We start from the raw sequence: 20,225 nt of genomic DNA on the forward strand, positions 1-20,225 counted from the left end.
CCACCACCCGGCGACTTCGGTCCGGCCGGGCGCTGGGCGTGGGCGAGCGGGCGCAGGCGCAGTGTAGCGAGCACGCCTGAGCGCGGGAAGCGGACCTGCGCCGACGCTTGCTACGCGCCTTTCCTCGGTGGCGGAGGTCAGTCCCGTTGGTGAGTACTCCTTCACGCTGCCGGTGGCCGTGTCGCGCACCGAAGAGAAGCGTGCCCTTTTCCCGGGTATTGTCTGACAGACCCTCTACTATATCTTGTTTGTGCCACTCGGGTGGGGGAAAGGGGCCGCCGGGAGACTAACTTCCTTTCTCCATCAGCCACCGTCTTTCCTCACCTTTTGAAATAATAGTAGCTTTTATAAAACATTTTTAGGTAGGTAGAAGAAAAGATGCCTGCCATACAGAAGCCGATGAGATTTGGACATACAGAGGGACATACAGACGTCTGCTTTGATGATTTGGGGAGGTAAGGTGCTTTGAAAAACAAAAAGAACGTTTCGGGTGTAAGTATTAGAACTTTTGTTGTTATATGTCAGAAAAGTAGTCAGTCTAAAATGACTCACCCAGATAGGGAGAAATAAGGCTGAAATCTAAAATGGCACATATATTTTCCTTAGATTTATTGTTCGATTCGGACCAACATTGTAGTTTTAGTATCTCGAAAAAGTTAGCAAGTGTAAAATCTTACTTCCAGAGGAGTTGGAAAAATGTGACCTTTCCCTCATATCTTCCTTTTGTTGACTTCCTCTCTGTGTCCCACATTATTATTTTGTCAGATCACTAGGTGCCTACCTGTCAAATTCAGTGGCCCATTCTATCTTTTTTGGTGTTGTATCTTTCTTTCCTTGGCTTTTGTGATGCTGTTTTGTTTTTCATTGTTGTTTTTAACCTTTTGATTTTTTAAAAATTTATTTTTTAAATTAACGTATAATGTATTATTAGCTTCAGAGGTCGAGGTCAGTGATTCATCAGTCTTATATAATACCCAGTGCTCAGGTGCCCTCCTTAATGTCCATCGCTCAGTTACCCCATCCCCGCTTTTGACAGCTTTTTTCTCCAACTTAGTTCCTCTCCTTGATTGCTAAATTGTGATATTTTCCCAGAACCCTGGTCTCTTTTATCTTTTTAAGTCCCATTCCTCTGCAGTACTATCCAGTTGTGTGGCTTCCACTGTCACTCCTGTGTTGATTCAGTCATTGAAAAAATATTTGCCTGTCAAGTCTGGTGGAGGCTAGAGATACAGTATGTACAAAGCACAATCTATTCCTTAATTGACCTTAAAGTCTTTTTAAATTGACAGATATTGAGCACAAAATAATCACAAAAGTAAATGTATGTTTAGAAATAGTAAGTGATAGGTGCAGTGATAGGCATATTTGAAGGGAAGTTGATATAGCTTGAGGAGGCAGGGAAGGTTTCTCTAAGGCATTGTTTCTTGAGGTGAGATCTGAACATTGAGGAGACATTAGGGAGTAAAAAGAGATGGGGTGGTGATGGCAGTGAGGTTGTGGTGGTGATATCCAGACAGAGGGAACACTGCAAAATTCCAGTGGGGGTAGGGACCATGCTCAAAGGACTGAAAGAAAGCTAGTGATGCCAAAATGTAGAGTGTGATACAGAGGCTGATGAGAGATGAATCTGTGAAGGTAGGTAGTGGGCATCCTGTCCAGGACCTTCCGGGCTTTATTAAGGAATCTTGTTTTTATTCTAAAAGCAGTAGGAATGTATTAAAAATTAGAAGCAGAGAGATGGGATCAGATTCTTGTTTTTGAGAAGTACATGGAGGATGAATTGGAGAAGTAGAAGTGGATGCAGAAAGACTGTGGGTATCTATATTAATCTGGCGGAGTGTGATAGAAGCTTGGACTAGAGAAGATGTGTATGGAAAAAAGGATACATTCAGGAAATACTTAAAAGGTAGAATCAGTAGGATGGACCAGACATTAAAGACGAAGGAGAGGGAGGTATCTGTATTTCTGGATGTTACATTTGGGGAAATGATGGTGCCATTCACAGATACCTGAAATGCTTGGAGAGGAGCTTATTTCAGAGGTAGAATGAGGGTGGAGATTATGAGTTTACATTTGGACATTTGGAATATTTCTTTGAGATCAACTAGAGATGTAGACAGTTGGATAAATGGGTTGAAAGCTAAGAGAAGAAATGTAAGCTAAAGACAGAAATCTATATCTTTTTAAAAAAATATTTTATTTATTTGAGAGAGAGTGTGAGAGAGAGAGAGAGAGAGAGCACAAGCAGGCGGAGTGGCAGGCACAGGGAGAGGGAGAAGCAGACTCCCCACTGAGCAGGGAGCCTGATGTGGGGCTCAATCCCAGGACCCTGGGATCATGACTTGAGCCGAAGGCAGACGCTTAACTGACTGAGCCACCCCGGCACCCTAGAAAACTATATCTTTTGCTGATGCCTACTGGAGTTCAGGATTGAGGTCCTGGCTGGAAATCTAAATGTGGAAGTTGTCAATAAGTAGATATTTAATGCTATGAACTTAGATGAAATCACCTAGGGAAGGAGTAAATGTAAAGAAAAAAGGTTCAAGGGCTAAGCCCTGGGACACTCCAAAATATTTAGAGACCAAGTTAGGAAGATCCAGCTAAGGAGACTAAGAAAAGGTGATTGAAAAGTAGAAAATCAAGAGACAAGAATGATGTCTAGAAGGCAAATGAAATATAAGCATTTTAAGGAGAAGGAAATAATAAACTATGTCAAATGCTGGTGGGTCAAGTTGAGGACTGAGAATCCACCATTAGATTTAGTGATGTGGAGGCACTGGATGAACTTGAGCTTTTTTTATGGAGTGGTAAGAATGAAAACCTTGTCGCAGTGGATTCAAGAGAATGGAAAGGAAGGAATTGGAGTTAGTGAGGATGACACGCTAAGAGTAGGGGTAGTTGGATAGGAATGTGAAGTCAGGGAAGGTCTTTGTTTTAAGGTGAGAGATACAGTATATGTGTGAGTGGGGATGATCCAACAGAGAGGGATAAGTTGATGTTAGAATAGAAAGAGAGAGAATTGCTGGACTGATGGCCTTCAGTAGGTGAGAGGGGCAACAGTATAGTGCACAAGGGGGAGACAGTGGCCAAAGATAGGAGCATGGTCAAATTCACAAGTGGAGGGAAGGACCATGTAGGTGGGATAGGGAGAACGTAGATGATTAGAAGAGAGGGGAAGCTGAAAGGCCTAGGGAAATATTAGTTGGAATATTGGGCAGCACTAAAGGCCTACTTTAGGTTTGTGATCATGAATTTAAAGTGAGACCAGACAACCCAGTTAGGTGTTTTTCTCTAGCCATGTTTAGCTCTGCAAGTGCAAACTTATTTTTTTTTTTTTTTAAGATTTTATTTATTTATTTGAGAGAGAGACCGGGAGACAGCACAAGCAGGGTAAGGGCAGAGGGAGAGGTAGGAGCAGGCTCCCCGCTGAGCAGGGAGCCTGACAGTGGGGCTTGATCCCAGGACCCCAGGATCATGACTTGAGCCAAGGGCACATGCTTAACCAACTGAGCCACCCAGGTGTCCCAAGTGCAAACTTATTAATAGCATAGAGTTGGATTTAACCAGGGTTGGGATTTTGCTAGGTAAGTATGACACAGTGAAAGAGGGCCAGAGAGTTTGAGGATGAGGCAAAGGAGTGATTTTAAGGACAGATTGGAATCTAAGCCCGATTAGGAGGGATGTGAGAATTTGAAGGGAGTGAGAGACAGTGAGGAAGTAGTTTCAATAGATTGTAGATCCTAATAGAAATAAAAAAATTGTTGAAGTTAGGATATTAAGGGTGTAAGGTGAAAAGATAAGTGATTAGGATAATTGAAATTGAAATTATGAAGCAGTTGCAATATTGATAAAGAAAAAAATCTATGCTATGACCATGGGAGTTTGGGGATGAGGTGGAGGACAAGGTTTGGTATATAGTTTTGTCTACATGGATACTGAAAATACTAAGAATTATGATAGGAATAGTGTTAGAGAATGACAATGAGCCTTGTGCTAAAAATCCTTAGGGAACATGGGAGATTTCTCTTTAGGGTTTTGATAGTTTTTTTGTCCTTTTTTTTTTTTTTACGAGTAGTTTGTAGCAATAGAATGGAAGTGGTAGTAAAATACAAGGAGGGCCCATCAACAGGCCCCACAGGAATGTAGAAGAGAAATCAGCCACCTTTTAAGAGGGCTGAAGAGGAAGCAGTGTTCTCAGAAGAAATGTTGGGGAAAAAAGCTGAGGATGTAGAGATTTTTCTGGTGCCTGACCATGAATTTCAGGAGGCCCAGTGGAAGGGTCAGGTCATATGAGGGAAAGAACATTGCTCTGTGAGGCTGGAGAATCCAGATGGTGAGAAATGCCTTGGTAATCATTGGCTTCTTGTAGTTATGTCACAAAGAGGATCAAGGCATGGTAGAATTAGTCCTTATAGTGGTTTTCTTACTCAAACTTACAGTGGTTTTCTTATCATCTAAACCAGGGCACCTTTGGGGATGAGGAGAAGGATTTCAAGAGTTAAAATTACAGTTTTTAAAATTATTGATTGATTGATAAATTATTCTGTTTTGGTAGATCTATAACATTTCTTTTCAAAAACTGTTTCAAAACATTTTTTTGTAAAAACATTTGTGAGATTAAAACATTAAAAAAATTTTACATTGATTTTCTAAACATTAAACATATAATCCAAACATTTACATAAATAGAATATTTTTGGTACATATTCATGTACTTTAATCAGTTTTTTAGCCTGTCTTTAACATGATGTTGCTGATATTTTTCTCAAAAATATATTTTTTTTCAATATAGTCTTCTTTTTATTTTTATTATAAAATTGACTGCGGTCTTCCTCAGAGTTACATTTATGGTAAGACCTTAAAGTGAGACCTTCAGTTAATTCTTTTTTTAGACCATAATATTTTTCTTTTTTTTAAAGATTATTTATTTATTTGTCAGAGAGAGAGGGAGAGCACACACACAAGCAGGCAAGCAGGGGGAGCAGCAGGCAGAGGGAGAAGTAGGCTCCCTGCTAAGCAAGGAGCTCAATGGGGACTCCATCCCGGGACCCTCAAGCAGATACTTGATTGACTGAGCTACCCAGGTGTCCCTAGACCATAATATTTTTCAATCAGAAAATACTTTCTTTAGGTTCTCACATACCTGGTAAGCTCAGAGCAAATTCTACTAAGTGGAAAAATTTCAATTTTTATTTATTTTTATTTTTAATTTAATTTTATTTTTTAAAGATTTTATTCATTGGAGAGAGAGAGACAGAAAGAGCACAAGCAGTAGGAGAGGAAAAAGCAGACTCCCCACTGAGCTGGGAGCCTGACATGGGGCTCGATCCCAGGACCTGGAGATCATGTCCCAAGCCGAAGGTAGACCTTCAACCATCTGAGCCACCCGGGCGCCCTGAAAGAGTCTCAATTTTTAAAAATTTATTTTAAATAGGTAAATCTTTCACCTTCAGTATTTTTACAGGTTCTGTTTTTTTTTTTTTTTTTACCTGTATCCAGAGTACCCTTTTTCAATAGTAAGCTCTTCAATATTTTTAAAATTTATTTTATTTTATTTTTTTAGTTCTTTAATTTTTTTTTTTTTTTAAAGATTTTATTTATTTGACAGAGAGAGAGACAGTGAGAGAGGGAACACAAGCAGGGGGAGTGGGAGAGGGAGAAGCAGGCTTTCCCGCTGAGCAGGGAGCCCGATGCGGGGCTCGATCCCAGGACCCAGGGATCATGACCTGAGCCGAAGGCAGACGCTTAACGACTGAGCCACCCAGGCGCCCCTAGTTCTTTAATATTTTTAAAGACAAAATTCATCAAGGAAGTTGTCTGTGGTTTCTTTGAATGTTTCACAAATTTTAAGCCTACTCAATTTAATATTCTGGCATAGAACATAAATTTATACAATTAAAAAAGGACTTCCCTCAGAAGATTCTTCTCACAGGTCATGATATTCCAGAGTACAATTAGCAAATTTCAAAATTATGTCATTTACTTTTTCAACTTTTAATGTACAATTTGTTCAATTTTTTTTTTTTTTAAAGATTTTATTTATTTATTTGACAGAGACACAGCGAGAGAGGGAACACAAGCAGGGGGAGTGGGAGAGGGAGAAGCAGGCTTCCCGCCAAGCAGGGAGCCCGATGCGGGACTCGATCCCAGGACCCTGGGATCATGACCTGAGCCGAAGGCAGACACTTAACAACTGAGCCACCCAGGCGCTTCTGTTCAATTCTTATTTGCTTTTGTAGGGATATATTTTAGTATGTTCCTGTGCATAAGCTTTGTTTTCATTAACTGCATTTTACTAAAAGCTTCAAAGCCTTAAGTTGAAGGCTTAAATTAAAGATTGTTAACTGATTTTGAGCAAGATGCAACTAAGACTTAGGGAACTTGTTTCCAGTAATAATAATACCATCATTATAGGACACCTAGATTTTTTTTTTGTTTGTTTGTTTTTTAAGATTTTATTTATTTGAGAGAGAGAGAATGAGAGAGAGCACATGAGAGGGGGGAGGGTAGAGGGAGAAGCAGACTCCCTGCCGAGCAGGGAGCCCGATGCGGGACTCAATCCAGGGACTCCAGGATCATGACCTGAGCCGAAGGCAGTTGCTTTAACCAACTGAGCCACCCAGGTGCCCAGGACACCTAGGTTTTATAAAGTCACTCTTCATGGGGTAACTTGGTGATGGGCATTAAAGAGGTACTTGATGTGATGAGCACTGGGTGTTATATGCAACTGATGAATCATTGAACACTACATCTAAAACTAATGATGTACTTTATGTTGGCTAATTGAATTTAAATTAAAAAAAATTCACTCTTCAAAGGCTCAAATATTTAGAAAATCTGATGATAGGCAGAAGAGAAAGCATCTTATGCAATGCTGAAGTATTTTTATGTATTTAATATCAGTTTGTTACAAAAATTTTGTTATCCTGGGTATTAATAAAATGATCTCAAAATTTGACAACTGTGGCTTCTGTTTTGATTGGTACATTATCACAGTGCATTTGGTTATGGATTATACTTTCAATTTGAAGTACATATGTGTTTCATAGATATCTAAATTCAGTAAGTACATTGTTTTTGCTACAGTGCTATGCTCAACCAAAATGTTGTATTACTGTAAAAATTAAGAATTTTATCTTTACCATTGAACTTTTCAAATGAAGTTGGATAGAATTCCCAATAATAGATGTTTCGCTTCCACAGAATAAACTTCGAGAAGCTTTACTTTGTTTCCATGAGCTGAAGAGAAGAAGACTAAACCATTATTGGAATCAATCTGACTGATTTTCTATTTAAACCTTCTGATGACATTGAGATAAAACCAGTATCACTTAATTGATGGAAAAATTATTTTACTAATGGAGACAACGTATTAATAGCTATAACTTTACTTCATACTTAAATTAGAAAACTTGAAAAATGAACAAAATTAATTTAGATCCACTGTCATCTGTTTTAATGCTGAATGTTCAGTACAATAGCCACAGCCACAGGTGGCTATTTAGATTTTAATTAAAGTTAACTAAATTTAAAATTCAGTTCCTCAGTTGCATGAGTCACATTTTAAACCACATTTTAATTGCTCAGGAGCCTGATATAGACCATTTCCATTCTCTAAGAAAGTTCTGTTGGACAGTACTGCATTATGAAAAGTCATGCCCAACAAGATGCAGACTCACTTTCTGCAGCTGTAGAAGCATGGTTTTCAGGGAGTCACAAGATAATCACTAACTTACAAAGTAGATGCTCAGGTTTCTTCAGGAATTTTGTCTCTTCTGACTTTCTGTGGTTGGTGTCATCACTCCAGCCCCCATGATAAACGTCAACTAACATTTTGTTCATGTTACATTTCCATTATCAACTTCTTGAGAAGCAGAAATGTAGTATTTAATTTTTTGTTTAACATGTACTTGATAGCTTTTTTTTAGTTGCTACTGAAAGGTATTTTATTAAAAGGCATAATCAATAATAAAATTAACATTTAGTTTTATTCCTATGGTAAATGACAAAAACACTGTCAAGATATTCAGACTACTCTAAAAGCTCAACTTAACTATTTAACTTAACTATTTCTTGCATATATTTCTCACTAAGTCCACTGTATTTCACTCTAATTTTCCATTAGTACTACCAACTGGCAGCTGCAACTTTCTACATCTCCCTCACTGGCTGGCTGATTGCACCAAATAGTCAGTAGGGACAGCAGTATTCAGTAGGGACAGCGATATGAGGTACTTACCCCATCACCACTGAAGACTGAAAGAAATCGCTGTAGGGCCTCTTGACTGACTTCACTTTGGTTTTTGTCTGTTAGCACCTGATGCCTGTGAAAGGAGGTATTAGTAATGTTGCATCAAGAAAGGATTGGAATGGGGAGATGGGTAATCACTTGTCTTTCAGATTTACCTATGTGATAAAGTGAGAATTCTATTCATTGTACATGTTTCACTACTAAACAAGATCATGGCAGAAGCTGGAAGTGCAAAGAAGAGGTCTGTCAAACTCACCCAACCAGTTTTGATGCAAATAATACTAATATATTTTTTTAGAAGATACTACATTTTATTTATTTTTTAAAATTTATGTATTTTTTTAGTAACCTCTACACCCAACATGGGGCTTGAACTCACAACTCAAGATTAAGAGTCATATGCTTTTCCGACTGAGCCAGCCAGGTGCCCCAATACTAATATGTCTTAAAATAAAAAAATTGAGGACAGGGGCGCCTAGGTGGCACAGTCGTTAAGCATCTGCCTTCGGCTCAGGTCATGATCCGAGGGTCCTGGGATCGAGTCCCACATCGGGTTCCCTGCTCCTCGGGAAGCCTGCTTCTCCCTCTCCCCCTGCTTGTGTTCCCTCTCTCGCTCTGTCCCTCTCTGTCAAATAAATAAATAAAATCTTTAAAAAAAAAATTGAGGACAGATTCTAAACCAGCTGGATGTATAAATCAGGAATGTCCTAGTCTTGGGCACCTGGGTGGCTCATTCAGTTAAGTGTCTGCCTTCGGTTCAGGTCATGATCCCAGGATCCTGGGATCAAGCCCGCTTCTGGCTTCTTGCTCAGGAGAGAGTCTGCTTTTCCCTCTGCCTCTCCCCCTGGCTTGTGCTTTCTCTCTCACTCTCTCTCAAATAAATAAAATCTTTAAAAAAACAAAAATATCCTAGGCAAAAAGACTAATGGTCCTTCTGTTTATTTCCTATAGAAGGGAGTCCAAGCTCCTTACTCTTGGATTAAGGTCCTTGTAAATAGGGTGACCCCCAATCTGCATTTTCTTTCTCAATTTCCTGTACTGTCTGCTCTAAGTGAACTCCCTCATATTTTACTAACTTGGTATTTTGGTTTATGTGGTTTCCTCTGTTTGGAACTGCTCTTTTCACCAATCTCAGCATATCCAGTTCTACTTGCCCTGCTTGCCCTTTGACTTCCCAGTGTAGATACCACCTTTCTTATGAACCTCTACAGTTCTTTATGTAGCTTCTCTTTGCCATTTGCCATGTTATTTTTGTATTTTGTTTGCTTTTGTATGTGTCAGGACACATACAGATAGGACACATACCAAATGAATATAAGCACCAGGAAGACAAGGGGTTTAAAACAAGATTTGAGAGATACAGATGGCCATTTGAATAATCAGCTTTGGATAATTGAGCTCTTGTATCCATCCACTTATTCATTCAACAAACATTTATCAAGACTTCTATATGTCAGAGATTGCTTTGTGCTAGAGGCACAACGGTGAGCAAGGTAGACTTTGTCCCTGTTGTTAACAAAAATTACCCATTCATCTTTCTTACATTATTACAGATAAAGAATTTTATGCCACGGAGAAACATTAAATTCACCTTTCATTTTATAGGATAGGAGATTAGCAGGCTTTGTTATTGAGGTTTATGTATGTAAAATGAGAAAACATTGACTAACACTTTGATTTTATTGGAAAAAAGATAAAGTATTCCAAAAAAAATTAATAGGCCCGAAACTGGGTGACTTTTTTTTTTTTCTTTTCTGAAACTTGGACGACATCTTAATGAGTGTGTTTCCTTCACAGTTATATTGTGACTTGTGGAAGTGATGGTGATGTGAGGATTTGGGAAGACTTGGATGATGATGACCCTAAGTCCATTAACGTTGGAGAAAAGGCATATTCATGTGCTTTGAAGGTATTAAAAACATTTATAGCAACCGATGAGAAATGATACTGCTGTGTGATTTTTTATGTATGGGTGAAGAATATTTTTGTTGAAGTTTTGAATGTAGATATACTTTCTGTTTGTTTCTCTTATGAAATAATAATATTCAAATATGTATAATAATGCCATAAATTGCCTGAAATTTTTACAAGTAAAATCTGAATCTGAATGGGTTTAAAATCTGGATGGTTTATTAAAGGTGATTAATGGTTTATTAGTGGTAAACTAATTAAGATATTTGCAAGAAACTATACTTTTTCTTTTGAGATTTAGATGTTCCCTTTTTTTCCCTTTGAGAGAAAACTCCATGGCATTTTCAGGTTTTTAGTTCACTAATTTAGACAACTAATTACACTAGAAAAGAGGAATATTTTAACTTTTTCAAGACATATACATGTTTAATGTTTCTAACGTTTTATGTAAGGTAAATATGCGAGTGATATCTGTAGGTTATTTGGAGAATGGAGACATGTTTTCAGAAGGCCTTTGCAAACTAAGTATGTAAAAACCACTAAGCTTTTTATTTGTGATGAATTTTGAGTATTGTATTTGGGTAGAAAAAATATTTTCACAGAGTTCATGTTTTTTTCACACTCAGGCTCATTAGGGTAGATGAATGAGATGGTCTTTAGATACTTTCGATATTCTTTTTTAAATGTTATATATAGGGGCACTTGGGTGGCGCAGTCAGTTAAGCTTCTGACTCTTGGTTTCGGCTCTGGTCATGGTCTCAGGGTTGTGAGATTGAGCCCTGTGTCAGGCTCTGTGCTCATCGTGGAGTCTGCTTGAGTTTCTCTCTCCCTCTCCCCCTCCTGCTCATTCTCGCATGCGTGTACGTGCTCTCTCTCAAATAAATAATCTTAAAAAAAATAAAATGGTCATATATAATGGAAAATATATTCCCAGATGGAAAAATATAGATGACCAACATATATTAGATACAAGTTAAATTTCACTAATAAGCAAAGAAGTACAAATTAAACAATTGGATTTTTTTTTCTATCAGATTGGCAAGGATGAAAAATATTGCTAATTCCGTAATAGTGAGGATTTGGAGAAGTAAGTATTTGTTAAGGAAAAACCCTCTCCCATCTTTTTCCTTTACTCTCACACTACTACCTTCCTCATAACACTTCCAACACCAGATGTATGGGTTTTTTTCCCCTGCATCAAAGCAATTCTCTGCAATACTGGCTGGGTGACCTACAGTTCAGTTAAATTTGGACACTGACAAGAGTGAGCATAGACCTTATAGGTCAGGGGCTCAGTCCCACGAGACTGCCCCCACTTTAGATAACAGTTGTAAGTAGTAGGTCCCCAGGTTACCCACAGCATCTGTCCTACTTGGCTATAAGTCAGAGGTTCCCACACCCCCTACTTGGAGTCAATCTTTTGCTACAACAGCTCACAGAATTCAGGGAAACACTCCTACCAGTTCATTATATAGTGAAATATAGATAAAGGATACAGGTGAACAGCCAGATGAAGAGATACATAGGATAAGGTCTGAAAGGCTCTTTTTTTCCCATGGAGTTGGGGTCTGCCACCCTCCTGTTATGGGGATGTGTTCACCAAGCCGGAAGCTCCTTGAACCCCATACCATTGGGATTTTTATGGAGGCTTCATTACATTGGCATAATTTGATTATGCCATTATTAACTCCATTTCCAGCCCTTCTCCCTTTCCCAGATGATGATGGGATAAGGCTGAAAGTTCCAAGCTTCTAATCATGGTTTGATTTTTCTGATGAGCAGCCCTCATCCTGAAGCTATCCAGGAGTCCACCAAGAATTGCCTCCTTAGGAATGTCTTTTCTATCAAATTTCAAGGGATTTAAGAGCTTTATGTCAGGAACTGGGATCAAAGACCAAATATTAGAGCAAAAGCTGCTCCTAGTAGTCTTGTCACTTAGGAAATTACAAGGGTTTTAGGAACTCTGTGCCAGGAATGGGAGGCAGAGACCAATATGTATTTTCTGTTATTTTACAGTATTGCACAGCAGTTGTTGGAAGTGTAACTGGGGAGTTTTTGTTTTTTTTGTTTTTTGGGGGGAGAAGGGCAGAGGGAGGAGAGAGAGAATCTTAAGCAGCCTCCACACAGGGCTCCATCTCATGAGCCTGAGATCATGACCTGAGCTGAAATCAAGTCAGATGCTTAACCAACTGAGCCACCCAGGTGCCCCTAGGGAACTTTTTAAGAAGTAAATTCAGGGGTGTCTGGGTGGTTCAGTGGTTGAGCGACCTACTCTTGATTTCAGCTCGGTTCATGATCTCAGGGTGGTGAGATGGAGCCCCATGTTAGGCTCCGTGCTCTGTGCAGAGTCTTCTTGTCCATCTCCCTCTGCTCTTCACACCTTCCCCTTTTCTCACTTTCACTCAAATAAAAAAAAAAAAGGGAGTAAATTCATGCTTTATATCAAACTTCGAATGCACACGGTCGTTTCTGGCTATTTACCCTGAGGGAATTCTTATACACTTTCATATTTGTGTGGTCAAGGATATTAGTAAAACTATTGTTTATAATAGCAAAAGTTAGAACTAATTGAAGTATCCTTCAGGAGAGAATTTGTTTTGTAAAATTTTTTTTTAAGATTTTATTTATTTATTTGAGAGATGGCAAGAGAAAACATGAGGGGGGCAGTGAGAAGAGGGAGAAGCAGGCTCCCTGCTGAGCAGAGAACCTGACCCGGACTGGGGCTGGATCCCAGGACCCTGGGATCATGACCTGAGCTGAAGGCAGATGCTTAACCAACTGAACCACCCAGGCGCCCCTGTTTTATAAATTTTGGGAGACTTATGTAATGTATTACTACGTAGCCACACACACACACAAAAAGAGTGAGTGCTATATATCTTCGTCTGCAAAGATATTTACGGTGATTTGAAAAATGAAGAAGAGTTGCAGAGTAGTCTGTATTGTGTAGTCTTATGTTTGTTAAAATAAAGGATATATGTACATAAATGTATATAAGAAAGTTAGACTTAACCCCAAAATGTTAATGGAGATTACTTCATAAGAGTAGGGAAACTCACTCTGCCCAGAATAATTTCATGTTGTTATTTTTCTTCCACAGTATGTATGCACTGCATTTGTGTATGAAAAGACTGTAAGGAAGAAAAAAAAAGTGGTCTTGTAGTAGTTTCCTAGGGCAGCTGTAATAAATTTTCACAAACTTGGTGGCGTAAAACAACAGAAAATTATTGTCTCATAGTTCAGAAGGCAAAATGCCTGAAATCAAGGTGTGGGTAGGATTAGCTCCTTTTGAGGCCTGTCTGTTCCATGCCTCTCTTCTAGCTTCTCATGGTTGCCAGTTATCCTCAGTGTTCCTTTATTGGAAGATACATCACTCCAGTCTCTGCCTCCGTCTTCACATTGCCCTCTTCTCTGTGTCTTTGTGTCTCAAATCTTCTCTCCATTTTCTTACAAGGCCATCAGTCATTAGATTTAAATCCTTTTTTTTTTTTTTAAGATTTTATTTATTTATTTGACAGAGACAGCGAGAGAGAGATCACAAGCAGGGGGAGTGGGAGAGGGAGAAGCAGGCTTTCTGCTGAGCAGGGAGCCCAACACCGGGCTCGATTCCAGGACCCAGAGATCATGACCCAAGCCAAAGGCAGACGCTCAACGACTGAGCTACCCAGGCGCCCCTAGATTTAGATCCTTAACTTATTACATGTGCAAAGACCCAATTTCTAAATAAGACCACATTCACGGGTACCTGGGCTTAGGACTTAGGCATGTCTTTTGGGGGCCATTATTCAATGAACTACAAGTCTGATAGTCTGTGCTAAAATGTTTTCTTTGGCTTTAGGAATAGAGTTTATGGTACTTCATTGAAATGACATTACCACACAGCCATGTGAAGCTGACAATTTTACAACAGATTTCATTTAAAATATAATTGCTTATAAATATACTTTCTGTTTTTGGAGTCAGTGGTACAGGGAAGTACAGTTAGGTGTTTTGTTTGAGAACAAAGTGGAGAAAATATCACTCTCCAAAATAGTGAAAATGAGATGAATCAACTGGTAGTAATAGTTAATGCTTGCATAGTATTTTACATTGTCAAAGCCTTTTAACAAAGATATGGGAAGTATGTGAAATTACCTCCATTTTATTCTTGGGAAAGTCAAAGCTCTGAGGAAGGTCAAATGACACAGTTGGGAAGAGACACAGTGGGCTGGAGCTCAAGTCAGCCTGTGCTGGGATCCATTCTTCTCAATCCACTAGGGAGAAGAGTGATCTGACCCGATCCCTGATCCTTTGGGTGTTTTCTCTTTTTTAATTTTACTAGTTGATAAAGTACTGATAGTGATGTGGTTTCCCAGTAGATTTGTTGGAAATTGACTTCAAAGCAAGTCCTTTATTCAGGTCTCTTGGGTGAGTAAGTACAGATAAATACTTTAATATTTTCACATGAATAGAGGACCAGTTAATGTGTTATTAAAGAATTACCAAAATTCTTTACTAGATCTAACAGGAGGCTTAGTCAGATTCTACTGAGACATCTGTCTGCCAAGTAAAGCACAGCCAGGTTGCAAAATTCCTGTGCATGAACACAAATAGTTGGTGTTTCTGCAGTTTCTCTGCATCATCAGTGTTGTCTTGAGTTGGTTATAGTTTTTCTTGAATTCTCTTCTTGTTTTCATATTTAAGTTGTTGTTTAGCTTCAACATGATAGATTTAGTGTATTGTGGATTGTTTAATTACTTACAGTAGTTACAATGTAGGCATAAGCAGTATTTTTCACCAATTTTCCAGTAATTGAAGATAAGTATGTATTATAGTTCAAATCTGAATCATCTATACTGTTACTTGAAAAGATGTATGTATCTTCCCTAATTTTTCTATATAGTAACATGTCACTGTATTACTAAGTTCTTTTTCCGTTGGAGTGGGAGCAGGTGCTGTAGATAAGCGGAGGGTCTTACATGTGCAAATAAGACTGAGACCTGTTGCTGTAGGATATTCATTAACAAACTTGAGTAATTTATTTCTTTGGCAGTTAACATTTAATCTCAATAAATTGGCCATATGAATTATCAGAGCATGTATGGTTGGTAGACTATGATTTAGTCTGTCAGGACTTAGTTCCTCCTAGAGAAGTAAATTAAGGTTCTAGGGCAGATACTTGACCTTTTATGATTCTTAGCCAAAATCTATGCAGAGCAGTGGTGTCTGCTGATCATTTTCAGATCCTAAAACTTGGTTTATTTAATGTTTATATTATTTTCTAAGAAAGTTATTTATATTTTTAATTCCAGTATAATTAACATACAGTGTTATATTAGTTCCAGTTGTACAATGTAGTAATTCTCAACAGTTTTACAGTGCTCAGCATTATAAATGTATTCTTTTTGGATCTTCCTACTTGCTGTCTTCCTATTTAGTGTTTTTAAAGAGAAGCCATGGATTCTGCATTTAGATTTTACCTATTCCAAAAAGGCATCTAATGATTTTGTCATGGAAACACAGGGCAACACTATGGTGGTTGTTGATGTATGATGTGCTGTTCCCTCACTGAGACTAGCTGTGTTTTTTCTCTGAAAAACTCTCTTGAGTCTCTTTCATGACACTTGGGGATGCATAAAAATACTATTTAAATCATTTTCTTGTCAGAAGTAAATGAAAATCCAGAGGCCAAAAATTTGGCTGGTGAAGGGAGAATTAAATTCCATAAAGGTTAGTAAGTAAATTTTTCTTGCAAATAGACACTTCAGGAAACTTGTACATTGAGTGATGATTTTTCTCTTGACATTAACTACATTTATAAGTTTTTATGTTTTTTTATAGGATTGTTAAGTGTGGAAAGACTCAATTGATTTGGACTTTTTTGCCAATGTTTCTTTTAGAATGGGAAATTGGTCACTGCAGTATCCAATAATACTATTCAAGTCCACACATTTCCTGAAGGAGTTCCAGATGGTATATTGACTCGGTTCACCACAAATGCAAACCATGTGGTCTTTAATGGGGATGGTGCAAAAATTGCTGCAGGATCTAGGTAAGGTCCTCTGGTACCAGAAAAGAAAGTAATATTAGAACAGAATGGCCTCATTCATTGGCTTCAGGGTTACATTTTCAGGACATTTCTATCCTGAAAGACATTTCTGTCCCTTTCAGGACATTTCTGTCCCTTCTGTGTGTGTGTGTGTGTGTGACGTAATTTTTTGCGGGGTGCGGAGGCTTCAGAGGGAGAGGGAGACCGAGAACTTTAAGTAGGCTCCATGCCCAGCGCAGAGCCTGATGTGGGGCTCTATCTCACAACCCCAAGGTCATGACCTGAGCTGAAATCAGGAGTCAGATGTTTAACCAACTGAGCCACCCGGGTGTCCCACTTAATTTTTATATTCAAGTCTTTAGTAAAGGTTTTTGAGGGCAACCTTGTGCTTCTTTGTGAATTGAGATATCTTGCTTTGCAGACAGCATGTTCAGTAAATGCTGAAAAAGATTGGGGAAACATGATAGTTTGATACGAAATTTTAAAAATCATTTCGGGTAGAACCTGGACTGTCAGTATTTTTGTTGTTTCTCTTGATGCTTATTTGTCATAGGAAAAAAAAGAAAGGAACTAATGAATTGCTGAGGTGAAGTAAAAGGCATAGTACTTTTTTTTTCTTTTTTTTAAGGATTTATTTATTTTAGATTGTGCATGAGCAGGGGGAGGGAGAGAGAAAATCTCAAGCAGACCTGCTGAGTGTGGAGCCAACACAGGGTTGGATCCCAGGGACCCTGAGATCATGACCTGAGCCGATATCAAGAGCTGGCCTCTTAACCAACTGAGCTACCCAGGTGTCCCTGACATAGTACTTTTTTTTTTTTAAATTTTATTTATTTATTTGACAGAGATTGACACAGCGAGAGAGGGAACACAAGCAGGGGGAGTGGGAGAGGAAGAAGCAGGCTTTCCTGCAGAGCAGGGAGCCCGACATGGGGCTCGATTCCAGAAGCCAGGGATCATGACCTGAGCCGAAGGCAGACGCTTAACGACTGAGCCACCCAGGTGCCCTTGACATAGTACTTTTAAAAGTGGTTGTGACTTAAAAATAAAAATGGTTGGGACTTTAATTAATAAGTAATAGAAGCTTAAGATATAACTAAGGAAACCAGTTAGGAAGTATTTGTAGTTTATTTATTTATTTATTTATTTAAAGATTTTATTTACTTGTCAGAGAGAGAGAGAGCACAAGCAGAGGAAGAAGCAGGCAGAGGGAGAAGCAGGCTCCCTGCTGAGCAAGGAGCCTGATGTGGGACTCGATCCCAGGACCAGGGTATCAAGACCTGAGCCGAAGGCAGGTGCTCAACCGACTGAGCCACCCAAGCGTCCCAAAGTGTTTGTATTTTAAAGGGAAATCCTGAGTTGTGTTTTTAGTATCTTCATGGGGCAAGATTAAAAAGTAGGTCCTTAAATTTGGATGCCAAATTCTACATGTTGCTATAAAGAAATTATGACATTTACTCTTGTGATTTTGAAATATTTGGGTCATAGATTTTAGGAGAGGCTTTTGTATGGGTATTTATTAATGTCCGTTATACATTACTCTTACTGTTCATAGTGATTTTCTAGTCAAAGTTGTGGATGTGATGGATTGCAGCCAACAGAAAACATTTCGAGGACATGATGCTCCTGTTTTAAGTCTTTCCTTTGATCCTAAGGACATCTTTCTGGTAATCATTTTTCCCTTTTGTTCTTTTTTTTTTCCTTCAATATGTTTAAAATTGTAAGAGAATTAGCAGAAAATTTCACACAGTTGATGAAAGGGCTATTTGGTTTATCAGTTGAACCAGTTTCCATATGGTATTATGGCTGTAACTATAGAGAAATTTATTGTTTTATTCCTGCAGGCATCAGCTAGTTGTGATGGAACTGTCAAAGTGTGGCAAATTTCAGATCAGGTAAACTTATCAGTTTGAATTTAAGACTTTATGCTCGTTTCTGTCATAAATGAGGTGTTACATAGCTTTGGACTAAATTAATAATTCTTTTTCTTTATAGTTTGTTTCTTTTGAGTAGCATTGAATACTGTTTTTGTCATCAAATTCTGTAATAATCTAATGTGAAAGTGTGTTGAAGACTAACTGTACCCAATCACAAGGGAAATTGATTTATAGTTCAGTTTTAGGTTTTATAAATCAGTGGGGAAAAATCAGTCAGTATATATTTACTATACTATAAACTACCATGTGTTGGGATCTTGATGTTAGGGATACAAAAATAAAATAAGACATTGGCCATACTTTATTTGGAGAGTCACATAAATGACTTATTCTAACCAACCTGATAAAAGTTTTAAAGGAGGTATGAAGAAAGAGCTCTCTGGATTGGCAGAGGGAACCATTAATTTTTCCTGAGGCATTCTAGAGATAATGTGGCTGCTGAGAAAAGTATCCCCCACAGAGTATGCCTCAATAACCACAGTTTTTTCCCCTTATGTTTGAAATGTTTAAAAGGGTTGACTTTGATACCTTAACATTTTATAGGAGATTTCTTAACTTTATCTTTGTAGATGTTTTAAGATTTTAATGTATTGGTTTTTCTTTTAAATGTGTGTGTATATACGTTTATTCAGTGAGTATATTGTTCGCTTATTCTACATAGGAAATACGCTTATTTAGTTATTTAAGATTTGTGCTTTTTATACCTCTGAATTATTTAAAGTAATTTAGGTAAATCAGATATCATAGTTAGATGAAAGTGAATCAAGTGGCTTTTTTCATAGCAGTATGTCAGCTTGAAGAAAGCACCTATGAAATATATTCCATTCTGCATATCTCTTGGAGAAGTTTCATAAAGGGAAATAAATTTTCTTTTTTAAAATATCAGACATGTACTGTTAGTTGGCCACTGCTACAAAAATGCAATGATGTGATAAATGCAAAATCAATCTGCAGACTTGCTTGGCAGCCAAAAAGTGGGAAGGTAAGTGACTCTTACTTTTCAGCCTTTGTTTTAGTTATTTCTTCTAGTTCTTGTCAACTTTGAATGTGAGAATAGTAGAATTCGTTTTTTTAAATTGTAACTGTTTCATTTAGGTTGTAAATTTTAGTGCCCCAAGCCAACCAATTAATATTGATATGTTTTAAGAAACATTTTAACTTTGGGGGTGGCTGGGTGGCTCTGTTGGTTAAAGCATCTGACTCGTGGTGTGGGCTCAGGTCTCAATCTCTCAGGGTTGTGGGTTCAGGCCCCAGGTTGGGCTCCAGCCTACTTAAAAAACAAAACAAAACAAAACATTTTAACTTTGTAAAGGTTCTTTCCTTGTATGAATTAATTTTATATTCTTCTTTATTTTTGTATTTAATGGAACAACTCTGGAAACAGTCCTGTTATGTCTACTCTTACTAGTAGCGTTTAACATTTTGGAGGTAGTAGCTGATAGGCAGGAGATAGGAACTGTTTGAAAAGAGGAAGGAGAATACTTATTATTTACAAATGAAATGGTTGACTATAAGGAGATCTTAAGAAATCAACTGAGGGAAAAATATTATTAGTAAGAAAATCCAGTAAGGTAGTTGGAAACAAACTAATATACAAAACCAATAATAATCCTATATATAAATAATAACCATTTAGAAAATATATGGTGGAGAAAAAAATGATGCATTTACTGTGAAATCAAAAAAGATGAAATAACAAGGGTAAACTTACCAAAATGTGAAAGGGCTATATAAAGAAAACTTTAACATTCTATCAAGAGGAGTAAAAGAAGACTTAAATAGAAAAATATATTCCATTTTTAGAAAGGAATTTTCAATATAAAGATGTCAGTTCTTTCTGGGATGCCTGGGTGGCTCAGATGGTTAAGCATCTGCTTTCGGCTCAGGTCATCATCCCAGGGTCCTGGGATCGAGCCCCACATCAGGCTCCTGGCTCAGTGGGGGGCCTGCTTCTCCTTCTCCCTCTGCCTCTCTCCCTGCTCATGCTCTCTCTCTCTCTATCTCTGTGTCTCAAATGAATAAATAAAATCTTAAAAAAAAAAAAAAGATGTCAGTTCTTTCTTAAATTAACCTGTAGTTTTTGAGAACATTCAAATAT

At 38.0% G+C, this 20,225-nt stretch overlaps 1 protein-coding gene across 3 annotated transcripts in view; it reads left to right on the forward strand.

Moving 5' to 3' along the window:
- Positions 1-22: 22 nt before the first annotated feature.
- WDHD1 (WD repeat and HMG-box DNA binding protein 1) overlaps positions 23-20,225 on the forward strand; it is a 59,135-nt gene continuing 38,932 nt past the window's right edge. For 2 of the 3 annotated variants that reach the window (XM_006736455.3, XM_081830480.1), the window contains exons 1-7: positions 23-149; positions 363-455; positions 10,049-10,160; positions 16,042-16,193; positions 17,746-17,857; positions 18,035-18,085; positions 19,014-19,109. In XM_006736455.3, the coding sequence (XP_006736518.1) occupies positions 379-455; positions 10,049-10,160; positions 16,042-16,193; positions 17,746-17,857; positions 18,035-18,085; positions 19,014-19,109 (600 nt within the window). In that variant the 5' untranslated portion in view covers positions 23-149; positions 363-378. Of the gene's footprint in view, positions 150-362; positions 456-10,048; positions 10,161-11,196; positions 11,250-16,041; positions 16,194-17,745; positions 17,858-18,034; positions 18,086-19,013; positions 19,110-20,225 lie in introns of those variants that run through there. The other variant, XM_081830481.1, reaches the window with a different exon arrangement.

Source organism: Leptonychotes weddellii, chromosome 9 (assembly GCF_054177405.1).
Source record: "Leptonychotes weddellii isolate Sample4059 chromosome 9, ASM5417740v2, whole genome shotgun sequence".
NCBI lineage: Eukaryota > Metazoa > Chordata > Mammalia > Carnivora > Phocidae > Leptonychotes > Leptonychotes weddellii.